The sequence below is a fragment of the Dendropsophus ebraccatus genome, chromosome 10 (genome assembly GCF_027789765.1).
Source record: "Dendropsophus ebraccatus isolate aDenEbr1 chromosome 10, aDenEbr1.pat, whole genome shotgun sequence".
Lineage (NCBI taxonomy): Eukaryota > Metazoa > Chordata > Amphibia > Anura > Hylidae > Dendropsophus > Dendropsophus ebraccatus.
Window position 1 is genome coordinate 22,879,231 of NC_091463.1, and position 16,511 is coordinate 22,895,741.

A 16,511-nucleotide genomic window follows, 5' to 3' on the forward strand; every position below is an offset into this window, starting at 1 on the left:
AACAATACACCCTACAATCCTTACTTCTATCACTGCCGCCAAGTCATTGTAATTAGTGATCTTGACTTAGATCCCTATTAAAGCCAGAGTGGTGCCGTCTCTTGGAAAGAAGATTGAGTAGAGACTGAATATATATACATATACAACCCTAATAACAAAAGAAATACAAAGCTAATCGAAACCAGCACTTGACAGGACCAGAAAGAAGAGGGTGGCTCGATAAGCCCAAGGGATCAACCGGCCATCTCCATCCACTAGGTTAGCCTAAGGTCTTCTTTACAGGACCACTCCAAACGCTAAAAATATGTCACAATGTACATAACGGTAGAACGCTCTGTCAAAGATAAGGCCTTTTCTATGAATTTTCCCAATGTTTTAAAAAACCTTGGCATGGTCTTGTACGCAATGGCCTTCAATTGTTTACATAACTCTGCTATAGCCGGCAGAGAATCCATCAACCGGTGGTACAGCAGCCTCTTTATTTTTTATGTTTTTTTAAATGCAAGCACTGTTAAATGGATACCGCCCCCCTACCCCCACCCTGAAGATTGAGTTATGTACTGTATTCGGTTTAACCCTAAATTATCCAGCGATGCACATAAACCCTAGTTTTTGATGTCTTTCATGCTGCCTGAACCAAAGGGCAGCATGAGGCACGAGCAGGCTCCCTTATCACATTGGAATAAAATTAATTCCTTAGAGGGATAATAGTCATACAGATGGCCAGGGCTCTGAATCATTGGGGTGGTCTGTGGATATTGGAAGGCTGCAATACTCCATTTTAAGGCCTCAAGGACACAACAGAGCCATGTACATGAGGCAACAAGCAGAGTCCCTGCAGATCTAACAGTCTGTGTTTCCAGCATATTGTGCTCAGCATGGCACTGTATTACGAATAGGGAATAATACAGCATGCCACAACCTCCTATATGAGCGTATTATGGCTCCATATGACGTAGGAGCTGTGATGGGTATGTGTTCTGGCCCAGCATGGCTCCAGTATCTCTACAATGTAATAATTTGAGGTCACACACCAGGCTTGGTAGACAAGTAGTTTTTAATTAGAAAATATTAACTCCAGACAAGTTCACTCAAAGCATGGTGCAAAACTCCTGACTCCCCACTAACACCAGTACTGGAGGCCACAGTCTCCCACAATGCTTCATACGGTGGTTATGGTTGAGGCTATCACACTGTAATACTGTCCTTCTGATGAGACAATGTGCAGCCTGGTCTCTCACACAACACACAGGATGAACCTTATATATTGTTAAGGGTTAACCAGGGAGAAGAGGAGGTCCTACCTGTTCTGCTGCCTGCCGCTCCACTGACCATCTCAGAAGTATATCCTCCAAGTAGAAATGAGTGCAACTTCAGCATGCTGGAATCTGATCGTTCAGCATTCAAATACCGATGGCTTAAGTTAAATGCAGCTCTACCGAGCCCTGAAAAACATGGATACAGCCATAGGCTGCATCCAACCCGTTCAGCCACCGATATTCAAATGCCAAATGATCGGACTGGAGCATGCTTTAACTGCACTCACCTCTACTTCCGAGACAAGAAGGGGGCCTGGTCCATGAGGCATGATGTTCCCAATGTTACTGATGTAACAAACATCAGGCGGCTCCCGGACATCACGGGCAGGTGCTGTTTTGCCCATATGAAATGTTTGAAACATGTATCCACCCACTTCTTGTCTTGAAGACTATACATCCGAGACAGTCAGAGGGAGAAAGTGAAACAGGTAGGACCTTTTCTGCTCTCCAGTTTAAAACACGTATCTACAATCTAGTCACATGATCAAGGAGAATGCAGCGGATGGGTGGATTAATTTCTAATGACATCACTGAGCCATTAGATATATGAAGGTAATGATCAATGGGTGAGCGCACACAATACCTGCCTCCACAGGTGTAAATTCTTTGGGGGGGGGGATGGGAATTCTCTGGATGGTATCAAATTAGTGCAACGTCATGGTATTGGATGAGAAAAATATGGCTGCTCAATTCCTAAAAGCTCAAAACACCTGTCCATGGGCTGTATGGGGTATTGCAGTAAAGCTCTAATAACTTCTGTAGAGCTGACCTGCAATACCAGATGCAAATTATGGTCAGGGATGACGCCACTTCAAGAATACAGCCATTGTCTTTCTAAGATTAAGCAGGACCTACCGTATTTCTACAACAAAGAGGCAACATCTCTTTTCAGCAAATATTGACCGCCACTATGAAAAACAAAGATCACAAGAATGAAGGGGGCGGGGGTCCCTTGTCCCCTGCCTGGTACTTGGTTCACCAAGAGGCACTGCAGCTCCAGTTACTTGCCATGAGAGTGATGATGATAGCTGAGAAGTGTACTTGGCTATCTCCATGATTCCAACAGAGAGCAGCACCATGCATGGTCCACAACCCATTAACAGGCTGGACAAGGGGGACCCTGTCCTTGTGACTGTAGGTATCCCCATGATCACATGCTGCTCACCTACACTATAGATAGGTGATAAGTTTTAAATTTAGGATAACCCCTTTAAGATAGCAACATCAGGATTATCTGGTGGCCGCTTATTGTCAGGTGGAACAGTGCTTTTTGGAGCAGCCATTTAGGTCATGATATCATCCATATGAATGATAAGCACTATAGGAGCTGTAATGGCAGCCATATGGGTGTAACCCCCATAATAAGAGGAAAAATCACAGATTTAGTGCTAATTCCCATGCTCCATAATGCACAGAGGTTATGGAGCATGAAGCTGCAATGTGGAATCGCAGCATTCCCAAGATCAATATGATGCCTAGAGAGCTGTATTTAAATCTTTGTGGGAATGTACTGATACAGCGGCGCGGCTGTATCAGTACATTACTGAGAAGATTCAGACACTTACAGCTCTCCCGCCATTAAACTGATATGTCTCAAGGAGAGCTCCAATTAAGATGCATGGAAATAAGCCCTTATATTTAGTATGGGGGGGGGGGGGGGGCGCTTATTACTTAAAGCACCTATGAGTGGTAATCTGTTACCAACCAGAGAACCCCTTTTTACTGACAGACTAAAGGTCCACAGACACATCCTGGCTCCGACTCCTCCACTGAAATCTTTCTGAGCCAATAAGTTATTTCATCACTGATGAAAAACAGGATACCCGGCCGCAGGGCGCAGCGCAGACACAGTCCCCTGGCAGCAGATTCTCACATCAAGTCACTCCTATATAGGACACAATCTATCGAAAGAGTCTGTAGGATCGCGGCAGCCGTCCATCCTTACTGGAGAGTGCAGCCTGAATCTGATCGTACGTCGGTAACTCGGACAGATCCCCCAGTGCAGCCACTGCTGGCTTATTCCGCAACATTTTAGTGGCCACTCTCTTTATGTCACTAGCCTTCACCTTGCCTGAAAGAAGGAGGAAGGAAATCAGTTGCAAGAGTGGATATAGCAAAATTTCTTAAATCTTTTTATTGCAACAATGCATAGTAGTAAAATTAAACTACAGTATTGTGCATACAGCTTTTATCGGATCTACGCTGTCTATATAGTTACAGACGCTAAGCAAACCCTGTCTAGTCTAACCCTGAAGTCACAATTACTTCAAATGTTTGCCCACAGATCAGCTTGTTATCCCTTATCCAATGAATAGGTAAAAACAGGCTGAAATATGAATACCCCTTTAGGGTACATTCACATGCGAATTCGCAGTGAGGCCCGCTGTGGATCCTGTGAAGGTGAATGGGTCCCATACACGCAGCGGATCCGCGGCGTGAATGGGTCCCATACACGCAGCGGATCCGCTGCGTGTATGGGACCCGGCCCCTTTAACTCCCTGCATCCTGCCGCCCGCAGCCCCGGCTCCTTTAACCCCCCCCCCCGGTCGCCCGCAGCCCCTTTAACCCTCCGGCCGCCCGCCTGCAGCCCCGGCCATACATTACCTGCTCAGCGCTGCAGCTGTGTGCGACGCTCCAGGCTCCCCTTGATTGGCTGATGGGGAACGAGGGGATCCGGAAGCGTCGCACACAGCCGCGGCGCCGAGCAGGTAATGTATGCCAGGGGCCGGGGGTGCAGGCGGACGGCCAGCCAGGGGGTTAAAGGGGCCGGGACCCATACACGCAGCGGATCCACTGCGTGTATGGGACCCATTCACCTTCACAGTACAGCATCCGCAGCGAGAAATCCGCTGCGGATCCGGTCCGTGTGAACGTACCCTTAGTGTTGAAACAAACATGAATAGTTAACCAATCAGAGCTAAATTGTAAACCATCTTCTATGTATGTGTAAATCCCATGTTAATAAGTCATTGTCCCGAACCCTCAAAGATAGAAAACTGCAAGGATCTTGGGCAGGTTAATACCTTCATATAGGGGTAGCCCAAACACATACTAGATCTCTCTGGGAGTTTCTAGTCTATGAGGAGTACAAGTAAATTGTGGCTGTACTGTCCCAGTACTCACCGATGAGAGAACAGAGTTCATGGGGAAGTTTCCTCTTCCCTGTGGCCAGGACTTGTCTCCCAACATCTTCAAAGATGACTGGACGGGACTCCAGATTCATCATAAGCATGGACTTCAGCTGGGTCTTTGCCCGATCAAGTTCAACCTGAAGAAAGGGGGAGAAGGATTACAAAAGTTTAGACAGAGCCGGCGATGTCAGCATTACACACCATGGCATGTAGTCACTCCAGTAGATGGTGACATCACCAACCATCAGCAGAAGACAGGCGTGTAATCTATAATGTGACACTGACCTCCCCTACCGATCCAGCCATCAATGCGAACTCCCGAGTGATAATTTCAACCATTTCTCTCACCTGAAAAGAGAAAGTATCAAGACGAACATCAAACATCTTGACGTGTTTGTTTTCCAGAGGTTTTAAGTGTCACTACCATTATTATAGGTCAATCCGTATACTGGTAAACTAGTAGATATAGTAATATGGAGGCGATCATATCAAGCCGCTCACATGGTGAGGACTCACTGTGCAAAATGAGTCAGCTAGAAGGAGAGGAGAGGAGAAAGTGGAGCCTCATCTGAGTCAGGTCTCTTACCTGGCGGGGGTCTGCGCTGGCATGTATACACAAGAGTCCAGTGTCTTCATAGCTGTGGTGGTATGAGGTTGCATTATACATCCAATGGTGCCTACATATAAAAAGGACACCATTTTGGTAACATACTTGGAAAATATATAATTTGTTCTCTAGCTAAAATAGCCACCAACACAATATAAAAACTGAGTAGATGAGATGCTTGGCCTCACCTGTTGAGCACATTTAGGTACAGTCTAGTGAACATGCCTTTCCCTGGACCTCCAGCAGAGAAGGAGCCTCCACCGCCCATCATCATATTTAGTACAGCAAATGGGATGAAATCATCTTCCTGTCAGAGGACACATGATGGGATTAAAGACACCACTGTAGAGACCTTACATCACTAATACAAACGGTTAGGAGGAAGATTACCAAGAAAGAGCAGGTTTCCAGGCCAATCATGATGTGAGACAGCTCCGGGATGGGGGTTGGCCCCAGACTGACATCGGACATGTCCTTCTCTACCTGGGAGACAGATGAGGATGATCAGATTCAGACTGTTGTAACATCTCACCATAAACTTAAAAGGTACATTCTAACGTTGCAGCTGCCACATGTAGAGGAACCCACCTAACATACTGTGGATAATGGCAGCACTATTTGCCGACACAGTTGTGCCCCTAATGGCCACTGCATGTGGTAATGGTTTTGTGTGCTCCCACCAAACACAAGGCTACAATGTATCCCATATTGACATAAATCAAACAAGGCCTTGTGGTAACCATCTGCATCACCCAAGGACCCTTTTAGGAACTGAACTACTGTTAACCGAACCAATCACCGCCAAAATGGCCCTGTAGTGTTACATACAGCGCTATAAAGATATAGTCTGACCATATAACTTATTGCTACGAGCTATTTTCCTAGTCCCCGAAAATGAACTTTTAAAATTTCCTGAGCCACATGCTAATTAATTTTATCTAGTCGTCTGAACGGTCCCCTTCAACAAAGTAACCCCAGCTGACCTCTGTGGGCATGGTTACAGCTGCACAGCTTGCAGCATCATTGAGGGGGGCCATCCTGGGATCTTGTGTGGGCACTGACAGAATCGTTAGGCTGGACATGCGCAGTACACCAGCGTCCAATCCGATTGCTGTTTTGGATATGGCCTAGCAATGACGTTGTGTCCACACAAGATTACAGTAGGCCCCCCCCCCCCCCCCCCCCCCAAGTGACGCTGCATGCTCTGCAATTGCAATCACGCCCAGAGAAGCGTGATTACAGCCGAAATCTTCAGCCAGCTGGGGTTACTTGGCTGAAGAGGACCGCCCCTATGACAAGATAAAGGTAATCAGCATGCGGCGCTGGAAATTTTGAAGGTTAACTTTCTGGGGGTATGAGGAGAGTTGTAGCTGTAAGAATAGATAGATAAATAGATAGATAGATAGATAGATAGATAGATAGATAGATAGATAGATAGATAGATAGATAGATAGGAGATAGATAGATAGATAGATAGATAGATAGATAGATAGATAGATAGGAGATAGATAGATAGATAGATAGATAGATAGATTTACACATACATACATACACCACCCTCTTACTGGGTCTAGATTTGAGGTTAGGAATACAAATGGAATACAATTAATGTAAATAATAATAATGTAAAATAATCATATAAAATACAATACAATGTAAACAATTAGTAAACGTTACATTAGCCATAACGAAAATATTACCTTACCTATTACACGGGCCGATCATAACTGTAAACCAGCGCTCATTTACTGGGCCCATTACACGGCCCAATAATCGTTTAACAAGGGCTGTATGTACATTGTTACCGATGTCCTTGCAGCCCTTGCTTAAACTGTATTACATTACCTATCCATGCCGCAGGGCTCCTCTTGCGGTCTGCTTCTCCCCAGGTCCTGGAGCTTCGGAGCAGCCTGTTTTAGCTGACAGGCCGCTTAGCCAATCAGGGGCCGCGGCGGTCCCGGACAGTGATTGGCTGAGCGGCATCACTATTCCACGTAGTGATGTGCGGTTGGCGCCCTACAATTATAGGTCCAAACCTATATCAACAATCAGACGATGATCGTTGTCATCGGCTACTCATTGTGTTTATTACACAGAGCAATAATCGGCCAGATACACATACAAGTCTTCCATCTCCTTTAGTCTCCGGCCTCCCCTTGACTTCCTCTTCCTGTCCTTCCCCCCTTTTCTTTCTTTGACCTCCTGTGCCATGTTTGGCTCCCTTTTTCTATACCATCATGCTCCATTGTTTCCCCCTAGACCTCCCATCTCTCCTTTGTTAGAGAGAACCCTTTGATCATCGCAGGGGGTCAAACTGCTAGTTGGTCTCACATTGTTCTCTTGCATATGTAAACACTCTACCTGTGATACCAAGTGACCATCTGAGTCGGGAATCTGGGCAAACAATGGGTATTTAGCATGCATGGAATCCAGCCATGCAACAATATACATAAACATCCATCCTAATTCCAATAAATAGATACCTTATATTACAAATCCAATATGGCCTGCTATAAGACTTTTTCTTAAAGACCTTTACATTACAACAGGCTATCCGAATAAAAATTAAAAATACTGACTACTTTCATCTAGAAACAGCACCACACATACTTATAGGTTGTGACTGGTATTGCAGCTCAGATTAAATGAAGTAAAAGAAATACTACACACAACTTGTGGTCAAGTGGACCATGTGACAAGTCTCAATGACATGCCAAAATTTTGTTTAAAAAAAAAATTAAAAAAATTAGTGTGTAGTTTTAATGATTTCCCCCTATGCCCCTCATGTTACCTTGACTATCCCTCCAGTGTACTGTGCAATGGACTTGTCGATACTCCTTGGTTTCCCAGACTCCCACACAGGTTTCACATTGCTCAGATACTTCCTGGCACACTCCAACAACTGCTCGTGCTCAATCCCCACTCCTGCCAGGACCATCCTGTCGGGGGTGTAGTAGTTGTTCATATAATCGTGCAGGGTTTTTCTGTTAATTTTATCAATGTTTTCTATGGGGCAGAATCTGGGGAGTCCCACTGTATTGTCCCGGAACGCTGCCTAAAGACAAAAAAAAGAATAGCTTTGATGTCCTGAATAAAGCTTTTCTCCATTTTATTATGGCATGTAAATACCCAGAATTCTTTGCAGCAAATTGAAAAGAATTCTTTTCAGTAGCACTTACTGCATGGATCATCTCCGTCAGCAATGGCTCTGGATCTGGCCTCATGTTCAGGTCTTCCAATTCAAAGCGTACCGCCATACGTATCATCTCCAACTCCTCATCTACAACAGAGGAAGTCGCGTCAGCAGGGTGTCATCTTGTATAATGTATGAAAAGGAAACCAGTACAATTACTAAAGGTGTCAGCTTTAGGACTGTCTCTAAAGGTCTCTCCAATTTTTACACTTCTTTATCACCTTCATGTAATTCTGAATCAAAGCTTAAAGGGCTTCTCCAATTTCAGATATTCATAGCCTATCCTCCGGACAGTCCATCAGTACCTGATTGGCAGGTGACACCTGGGACCCCTGCCAGTCAGCTGTTCAGACAAGCCACAGTGCCCAGAAGTAGGCAATGTAAAATTGGAAGTTTGTCTCTTTACATAGTGGAGTAGTGTCACCAGGTTACCAACCAAACAGCCTACAGAAAGTAGAATAGGGGACAGATGGAAGAGTGTAACACATGAATGTAAGATTAGGCCACACACAGTCTGTAATCGAGAAAACTTATAAGTCTGTAGTATTGGAGCAGGAAACACAAAATTTGCCAAGTTGTTTAGAAGCATCGGAACACCCCACTAAATAGCGGCAAAGCACTTCATACCCTTTAAATATGACAGGGGACAACTAGCTGACTGATGAGGGAACCCCAACATCCTCCCCCCCCCTGTAATTATGCACAGGGAAGAATCAGCGCTGGGCTATTAAACCTGCATCCAGGTTTAGCCTCTGCGGCAGTATTATATTGCATTATGGGACAGGTCTGTGAACTGCAATTCCCTAATAAGGGTAGGGGGTGAACCCTTAAGAAAAATCAGAGGTCTCAAAGGTTGAGGTGTAGTGTATGAAGAAGCACCTATACCTGACAACCTGGGCTGAAGAACCACTTCTGACAACAGATTGACCACTGTGTCCAGGCCTTTAGCATCTGCAGACACTGCGTACATTGTGGTGTCCCTGGAACAAGACAAGGAGACATTAAACACAACCCATGAGCTGAAATACCAGACACAAACAGGAGCGGAACATTTCTGGGGGGAATAAAAAAAAACTGCTTCTGAACAACCCCGTTCTCATTCTGGAAATGTCTTCTCAGCCAATCACTGGGTGAGGTGGGTCACTGCTCCGGCCAGTGACAGGATAAGGGGACACTTCATGCAGGTCAGGACAGGAAAATGTTAACAGCAGGGACTAGCACTGTTGAAATGACATTTATGGGGGAGGGGAGTCAGCAGCAGGTGAGTACACCATTTTAGGTTACAACTCCATCCTGGAAATTTCAAATGTAAAAAACCTTTAAATCCATAATGCCTTGATGCCTACCTGGAGGTCTGACAATCACAAATCCCTCCGTGTTTTTCCAGTGTCAAGAGAATCTCATCCTTACTGCTATATTGTGCTGTGGACTATAGAGGGAAAATAAACAAAACCAATGAAGTATAATAAAGATTGATCATACATAACATTTACAAGTAATCCTTTTGTGTTCTGTTCTTGTCCTACTGAGCACTGTTAATACTTAAGTGTCACTCTCACTTTAAAAAAAAATTTTGACATGTCAAAAGTTTTGATTGGTCTGGGTTTCAGTGTTCAGATCCGTACCAATCGTGAGAATGAACCAGGAGAAGACCGCACTACAGCATGGTCTGCTTCCCACTGTGTGTCAGTGAAAGAGTCGGGCTCCATTGACTTACATTAGGAGCCAAACTCACCACTGAGAGCCGGTAGCGCACATTCTTCTCCTGGTTGTTCTCATAATCGATACGGGTCAGAACACTCAGACCCAGACCTATGACATGTCAAATTTTTTTTTAAAACGACAGTGACACTTTCAATAGGTTATCAAGGATTAGAAAAAGCACACCTACTTTCTTAAAAAACAGCGCCAGTTCTATCCTCAGGTTGTGTGTGGTATTACAATTCAGCACCATTTACTTCAATGGAACTAAGCTGAAAACTACAACTCAACTTAAGATAGGAGAGGTTCTATTTCTGGAAGAGAGTGGCCATGTTTGTCTAAGCCTGGATAGAAATCAATAGTACAGGCGATTTTAAGAAACTTTGTACTTGAGTTATTAGCAGAAAAATGCATTTTTATCATGAAAAAGCAGTTTGAAGCTCTCCCTCTGTCTTCATTGTTCTCTATAAAGAGGGGAGGGGTGGAGGGAGATGAGGCACCAAAACAGGACAACAAAGAGTTAATTTACAGCTACATCACCAGGTTCTCTCCTCTGACATCAGCACAGAACTGCTGACGACTAATCTCCCTCCTTCCCCCTCCCCTCCCCCCTCCCCTCTCAATGGAACAGACAGGTCCGGCTGATGTAAAACAGTCGAGATTTCCTGATAATGAGCAGTGAATGAGAGAGAGAAGGGGGGGACCTGGGGAAAGTCTTTTTAGATGCAGATAATGGCATAGTTGCCTAATAAACCCAATTACAAAGTTTCTAAAAATCGCTTGTACTATTGATTTCTGCAAAAAAAAAATGAAACGACAGTGACGCTTTTCATTTCTTCACTCTTTACATTTAGCCTCTATTCAGGCTGAAATGTCTGATAACAGAAGACAACAGATTGCACCAAATCGGATTTTAAAATTAGCGTCTTCTATTATTCTTGTGCTTATACCAGCCCATACCTCGGGTAGTTGCTGTTATAGCAGACTCGTCGCTGTGTTTCTATATCACAGATCACACGAAGAAAAAGACATGACTGCAGCAACATAAAGCTCTTACTTACAGAGAAGGCAAGTTTTTCCAGAAAGTGAGAGATGCCGCTGAGGTATTTGGTTTCATGCCTGGAGCCTGAATTGATGAGGACTGGAAGAAATACAGAGTGACATGTTATGGCAATGCCGATTTACATTCTGAGAGGTCTTATCTTTACACCAAAAACTGTACAGACCCCACACAGAGCCTCCAATGCAGATGTAAACCTCGCCTCATACCTACTGGAAGTCCTGAGCAGACAAGCATGGCAAAGGGCTCTTTATTTAGTGTTCTTAAAGGGGTACTCCAGCAAAAACATTTTTTTTTCTCAAATCAACTGAAGCCAGAAAGTGCCAGAGATTTGTCATTTATTATAAAATCTCAAGTCTTCTTGTATTTATCAGCTGCTGTATGTCCTGCAGGAAGTGGTGTATACTTTCCAGCCAGTAGAGCAGGAGAGGTTTTCTATGGGGATTTGCTACGGCTCTGGACGGAGGTGGCAGCAGAGAGCACTGGAAATAATACACCACTTCCTAAAGGGCATACAGCAGCGGATATGAAATGGAAGACTGGAGCTTTTTTAATCGAAATAAATTAAAAATCTCTGGCACATTGAGACACCAGTTAAGCTGTAAATAAAAAAAAAAAAATTTTAAACCGCTGGAGTGCCCTATTAAATCCCTGGCCATACCCTTCCCCCTGTTATACATATAACACATAGGGGGAGATTTATCAAAGGGTGTAAAATTTAGACTGGTGCAAACCCACAGCAACCAATACCAGCTCAGCTTTCCTTTCAGCACTGCCTAAAGCTGAGCTGTGATTGGTTGCTGTGGATAGTTTGCACCAGTCTAAATTTTACACCCTTTGATAAATCTCCCCCATAATGTCGTCTGAGAAGGTAACGCTACTTACGTCCAACTGTGCAGAACTGTCCAAATTTGTTCTGAGAGGCCACCCGTAACCCATTCTCCAGAGTGGTGACCTTAGTTTCGTACTTCTCTTGTCCGTCTACTCTAGCAAATACTGGCTTGGGCACACCGGGTAGAGGAGTGGTAAGCGGTATGCTGGGGTAGGTGCTGCCACTGCTGAACCTCCTGTAGGCTGGCAGTCCATACCTGGAACACAAAGCAGATTATACTCAACACTGCACATAGGAACAGCAATATCTAGTTCTCAAACGTAATTGGTTTCGGAAGGCAGTTTGAGAACTGAGCAGTGTTTTCCAATAGAAAATAATGTAATTGTGTTTAACTGGTTCCAGCACCACCAATAATTGACTATAGTACTCCTTTAGTACACTGAAAAGTGCCCAGTTTAATCATTACAGTACAGAGCAGCACTATATACTGTACAGGACATTATACACAGGAAATGTTCAACAAAACCATCAATTATAGGACAGTAGTCATTAACTCCTCACTCATCCTTTACTATATAGAGTCCACCCCATCCCAGCACTGAAACAGATGGGAGATGGTGGTGCACTGAGTGTACTACTACTGCACTGTATATGCACTCCAGCAGTCTTATACATTACTGTACAGGATGGGAGATGGTGGTGCACTGACTGTACTACTACTGCACTATATGCACTCCAGCAGTGTTATACAGTACAGGATGGGAGGTGGTGGTGCACTGACTGTACTACTACTGTACTGTATATGCACTCCAGCAGTCTTATACAGTACAGGGTGAGAGATGGTGGTGCACTGACTGTACTACTACTGTACTGTATATGCACTCCAGCAGTCTTATACAGTACAGGATGTGAGATGGTGGTGCACTGACTGTAATACTACTGTACTGCACATGCACTCCAGCAATCTTATACAGTACAGGATGGGAGATGGTGGTGCACTGACTGTACTACTACTACTGTACTGTATATGCACTCCAGCAATCTTATACAGTACAGGATGGGAGATGGTGGTGCACTGACTGTACTAGTACTGTGCTGTATATGCACTTCATCAGTCTTATACATTACTGTACAGGATGAGAGATGGTGGTGCACTGACTGTACTACTACTGTACTGTATATGCACTCCAGCAATCTTATACAGTACAGGATGGGAGGTGGTGGTGCACTGACCGTACTACTACTGTACTGTATATGCACTCCAGCAGTCTTATACAGTACAGGATGGGAGGTGGTGGTGCACTGACTGTACTACTACTGTACTGTATATGCACTCCAGCAGTCTTATACAGTACTGTACAGGATGGGAGATGGTGGTGCACTGACTGTACTACTACTGTACTGTATATGCACTCCAGCAGTCTTATACAGTACATGATGGGAGATGGTGGTGCACTGACTGTACTACTACTGTACTGTATATGCTCTCCAGCAGTCTTATACAGTACTGTACAGGATGGGAGATGGTGGTGCACTGACTGTACTACTACTGTACTGTATATGCACTCCAGCAGTCTTATACAGTACTGTACAGGATGGGAGATGGTGGTGCACTGACTGTACTACTACTGTACTGTATATGCACTCCAGCAGTCTTATACAGTACAGGATGGGAGATGGTAGTGCACTGACTGTACTAGTACTGTGCTGTATATGCACTCCAGCAGTCTTATACATTACTGTACAGGATGGGAGATGGTGGTGCACTGACTGTACTACTACTGTACTGTGTATGCACTCCAGCAGCCTTATACAGTACAGGATGGGAGATGGTGGTGCACTGACTGTACTACTACTGTGCTGTATATGCTCTCCAGCAGTCTTATACAGTACAGGATGGGAGATGGTGGTGCACTGACTGTACTACTACTGTACTGTATATGCACTCCAGCAGTCTTATACAGTACAGGATGGGAGATGGTGGTGCACTGACTGTACTACTACTGTACTGTATATGCACTCCAGCAGTCTTACACAGTACAGGATGGGAGATGGTGGTGCACTGACTGTACTACTACTGTACTGTGTATGCACTCCAGCAATCTTTTACAGTACTGTACAGGATGGGAGATGGTGGTGCACTGACTGTACTACTACTATACTGTATATGCACTCCAGCAGTCTTATACAGTACTGTACAGGATGAGAGATGGTGGTGCACTGACTGTACTACTACTGTACTGTATATGCACCCCAGCAATCTTATACAGTACTGTACAGGATGAGAGATGGTGGTGCACTGACTGTACTACTACTGTACTGTATATGCACTCCAGCAGTCTTATACAGTACTGTACAGGATGAGAGATGGTGGTTCACTGACTGTACTACTACTGTACTGTATATGCACTCCAGCAGTCTTATACAGTACTGTACAGGATGAGAGATGGTGGTGCACTGACTGTACTACTACTGTACTGTATATGCACTCCAGCAGTCTTATACAGTACTGTACAGGATGGGAGATGGTGGTGCACTGACTGTACTACTACTGTACTGTATATGCACTCCAGCAGCCTTATACAGTACAGGATGGGAGATGGTGGTGCACTGACTGTACTACTACTGCACTGTATATGCACTCCAGCAGCCTTATACAGTACAGGATGGGAGATGGTGGTGCACTGACTGTACTACTACTGCACTGTATATGCACTCCAGCAGTCTTGTACAGTACTGTACAGGATGGGAGATGGTGGTGCACTGACTGTACTACTACTGTACTGTATATACACTCCAGCAGTCTTATACAGTACAGGATGGGAGATGGTGGTGCACTGACTGTACTACTACTGTGCTGTATATGCTCTCCAGCAGTCTTATACAGTACAGGATGGGAGATGGTGGTGCACTGACTGTACTACTACTGTGCTGTATATGCACTTCAGCAGTCTTATACAGTACTGTACAGGATGGAAGATGGTGGTGCACTGACCGTACTACTACTGTACTGTATATGCACCCCAGCAATCTTATACAGTACAGGATGGGAGATGGTGGTGCACTGACTGTACTACTACTGTACTGTATATGCACTCCAGCAGTCTTATACAGTACATGATGGGAGATGGTGGTGCAATGACTGTACTACTACTGTACTGTATATGCACTCCAGCAATCTTATATAGTACAGGATGGGAGATGGTGGTGCACTGACTGTAATACTACTGTACTGCACATGCACTCCAGCAATCTTATACAGTACATGATGGGAGATGGTGGTGCACTGACTGTACTACTACTGTACTGTATATACACTCCAGCAATCTTATACAGTACAGGATGGGAGATGGTGGTGCACTGACTGTACTACTACTGTACTGTATATGCACTCCAGCAATCTTATACAGTACAGGATGGAAGATGGTGGTGCACTGACTGTACTACTACTGTACTGTATATGCACTCCAGCAGTCTTATACAGTACAGGATGGGAGATGGTGGTGCACTGACTGTACTACTACTGTACTGTATATGCACTCCAGCAATCTTATACAGTACAGGATGGGAGATGGTGGTGCACTGACTGTACTACTACTGCACTGTATATACACTCCAGCAGTCTTATACTGTACATGATGGGAGATGGTGGTGCACTGCCTGTACTACTACTGTACTGTATACACTCCAGCAGTCTTATACAGTACAGGATGGGAGGTGGTGGTGCACTGCCTGTACTACTACTGTACTGTATATGCACTCCAGCAGTCTTATACTGTACATGATGGGAGATGGTGGTGCACTGACTGTAATACTACTGTACTGTATATGCACTCCAGCAGTCTTATACAGTACAGGATGGGAGATGGTGGTGCACTGACCGTACTACTACTGTACTGTATATGCACTCCAGCAGTCTTATACAGTACTGTACAGGATGGGAGATGGTGGTGCACTGACTGTACTACTACTGTACTGTATATGCACTCCAGAAGTCTTATACAGTACAGGATGGGAGATGGTGGTGCACTGACCGTACTACTACTGTGCTGTATATTTGCCATTATAGTCCATGTCTTTTCTATCCTTTATGCCTGGTCCTGTTATGTACTGGCACTGTAACCCCATTTTTCATTACTTGGAGTTGTGCATGTCCTATCTTTCTAGTTTAAAACTACAACTCCCAGCATGCCCTGTGCAGTACAGATCTAGATATAGATGGGGGCCAGTATTGCCCAATCTGTGACCTTCTGGCTATAATAACACTACAACTCCCAGCGTCCACTGACAGCAGCATACTGGGAGTTGTAGTTTTTCTAAGGCTGGTGGTTAAGAACAGGTTCCCTTATATAACACCATAGAGGCTGGAGGTCACTACAAACCCTCACACCACGTGACTCTGAACCCCTCCCCCACGCAGGAGCCATTACACGCTTATATAACACGGTAATTCTATAGTAATAGTCTCTTTCCCTCACTGCCCCAGTTACCTCCGTATCCCGACCCACGCCCGGCTCTTCGCCATGTTCACCGCCATCTTTACACTCTCACCCCTGACCTCCCAGGGCTCGTCACGGCGATCACTTCCTGCTTCCTGTGCAGTGCCGACGTCACTTCCTGGGCGGGGTCAGCTGAAGCAGCGGTCCTGCATGTGCACCCCTGTGACTC

The 16,511-nt window shown here is 44.9% G+C and overlaps 1 protein-coding gene across 1 annotated transcript; it reads right to left on the reverse strand.

The window, feature by feature from the left end:
* Window positions 1-1,039: 1,039 nt before the first annotated feature.
* PMPCA (peptidase, mitochondrial processing subunit alpha) lies at window positions 1,040-16,440 on the reverse strand. The gene is made up of 13 exons (XM_069943185.1): window positions 16,334-16,440; window positions 11,897-12,099; window positions 11,013-11,092; window positions 9,597-9,679; window positions 9,136-9,230; window positions 8,237-8,337; window positions 7,849-8,112; window positions 5,448-5,540; window positions 5,246-5,364; window positions 5,037-5,127; window positions 4,736-4,798; window positions 4,443-4,587; window positions 1,040-3,390 (listed from the first exon to the last, which is right to left on the reverse strand). The coding sequence occupies exons 1-13, from the start codon at window positions 16,378-16,380 to the stop codon at window positions 3,221-3,223; spliced, it is 1,554 nt and encodes a 517-aa protein (XP_069799286.1). The 5' UTR covers window positions 16,381-16,440; the 3' UTR covers window positions 1,040-3,220.
* Window positions 16,441-16,511: the final 71 nt, after the last annotated feature.

Excerpts from the sequence above, each read along its gene's own strand:
- PMPCA (XM_069943185.1), bottom strand. The coding sequence starts at position 16,380 with ATGGCGGTGAACATGGCGAAGAGCCGGGCGTGGGTCGGGATACGGAG. Across the intron at positions 9,680-11,012 it reads TGGAAAAACTTGCCTTCTCT|TCCACAGCACAATATAGCAG; the intron begins GTAAGTAAGAGC and ends TTCCCTCTATAG. Across the intron at positions 5,541-7,848 it reads ACACTGGAGGGATAGTCAAG|GTAGAGAAGGACATGTCCGA; the intron begins GTAACATGAGGG and ends TCTGTCTCCCAG.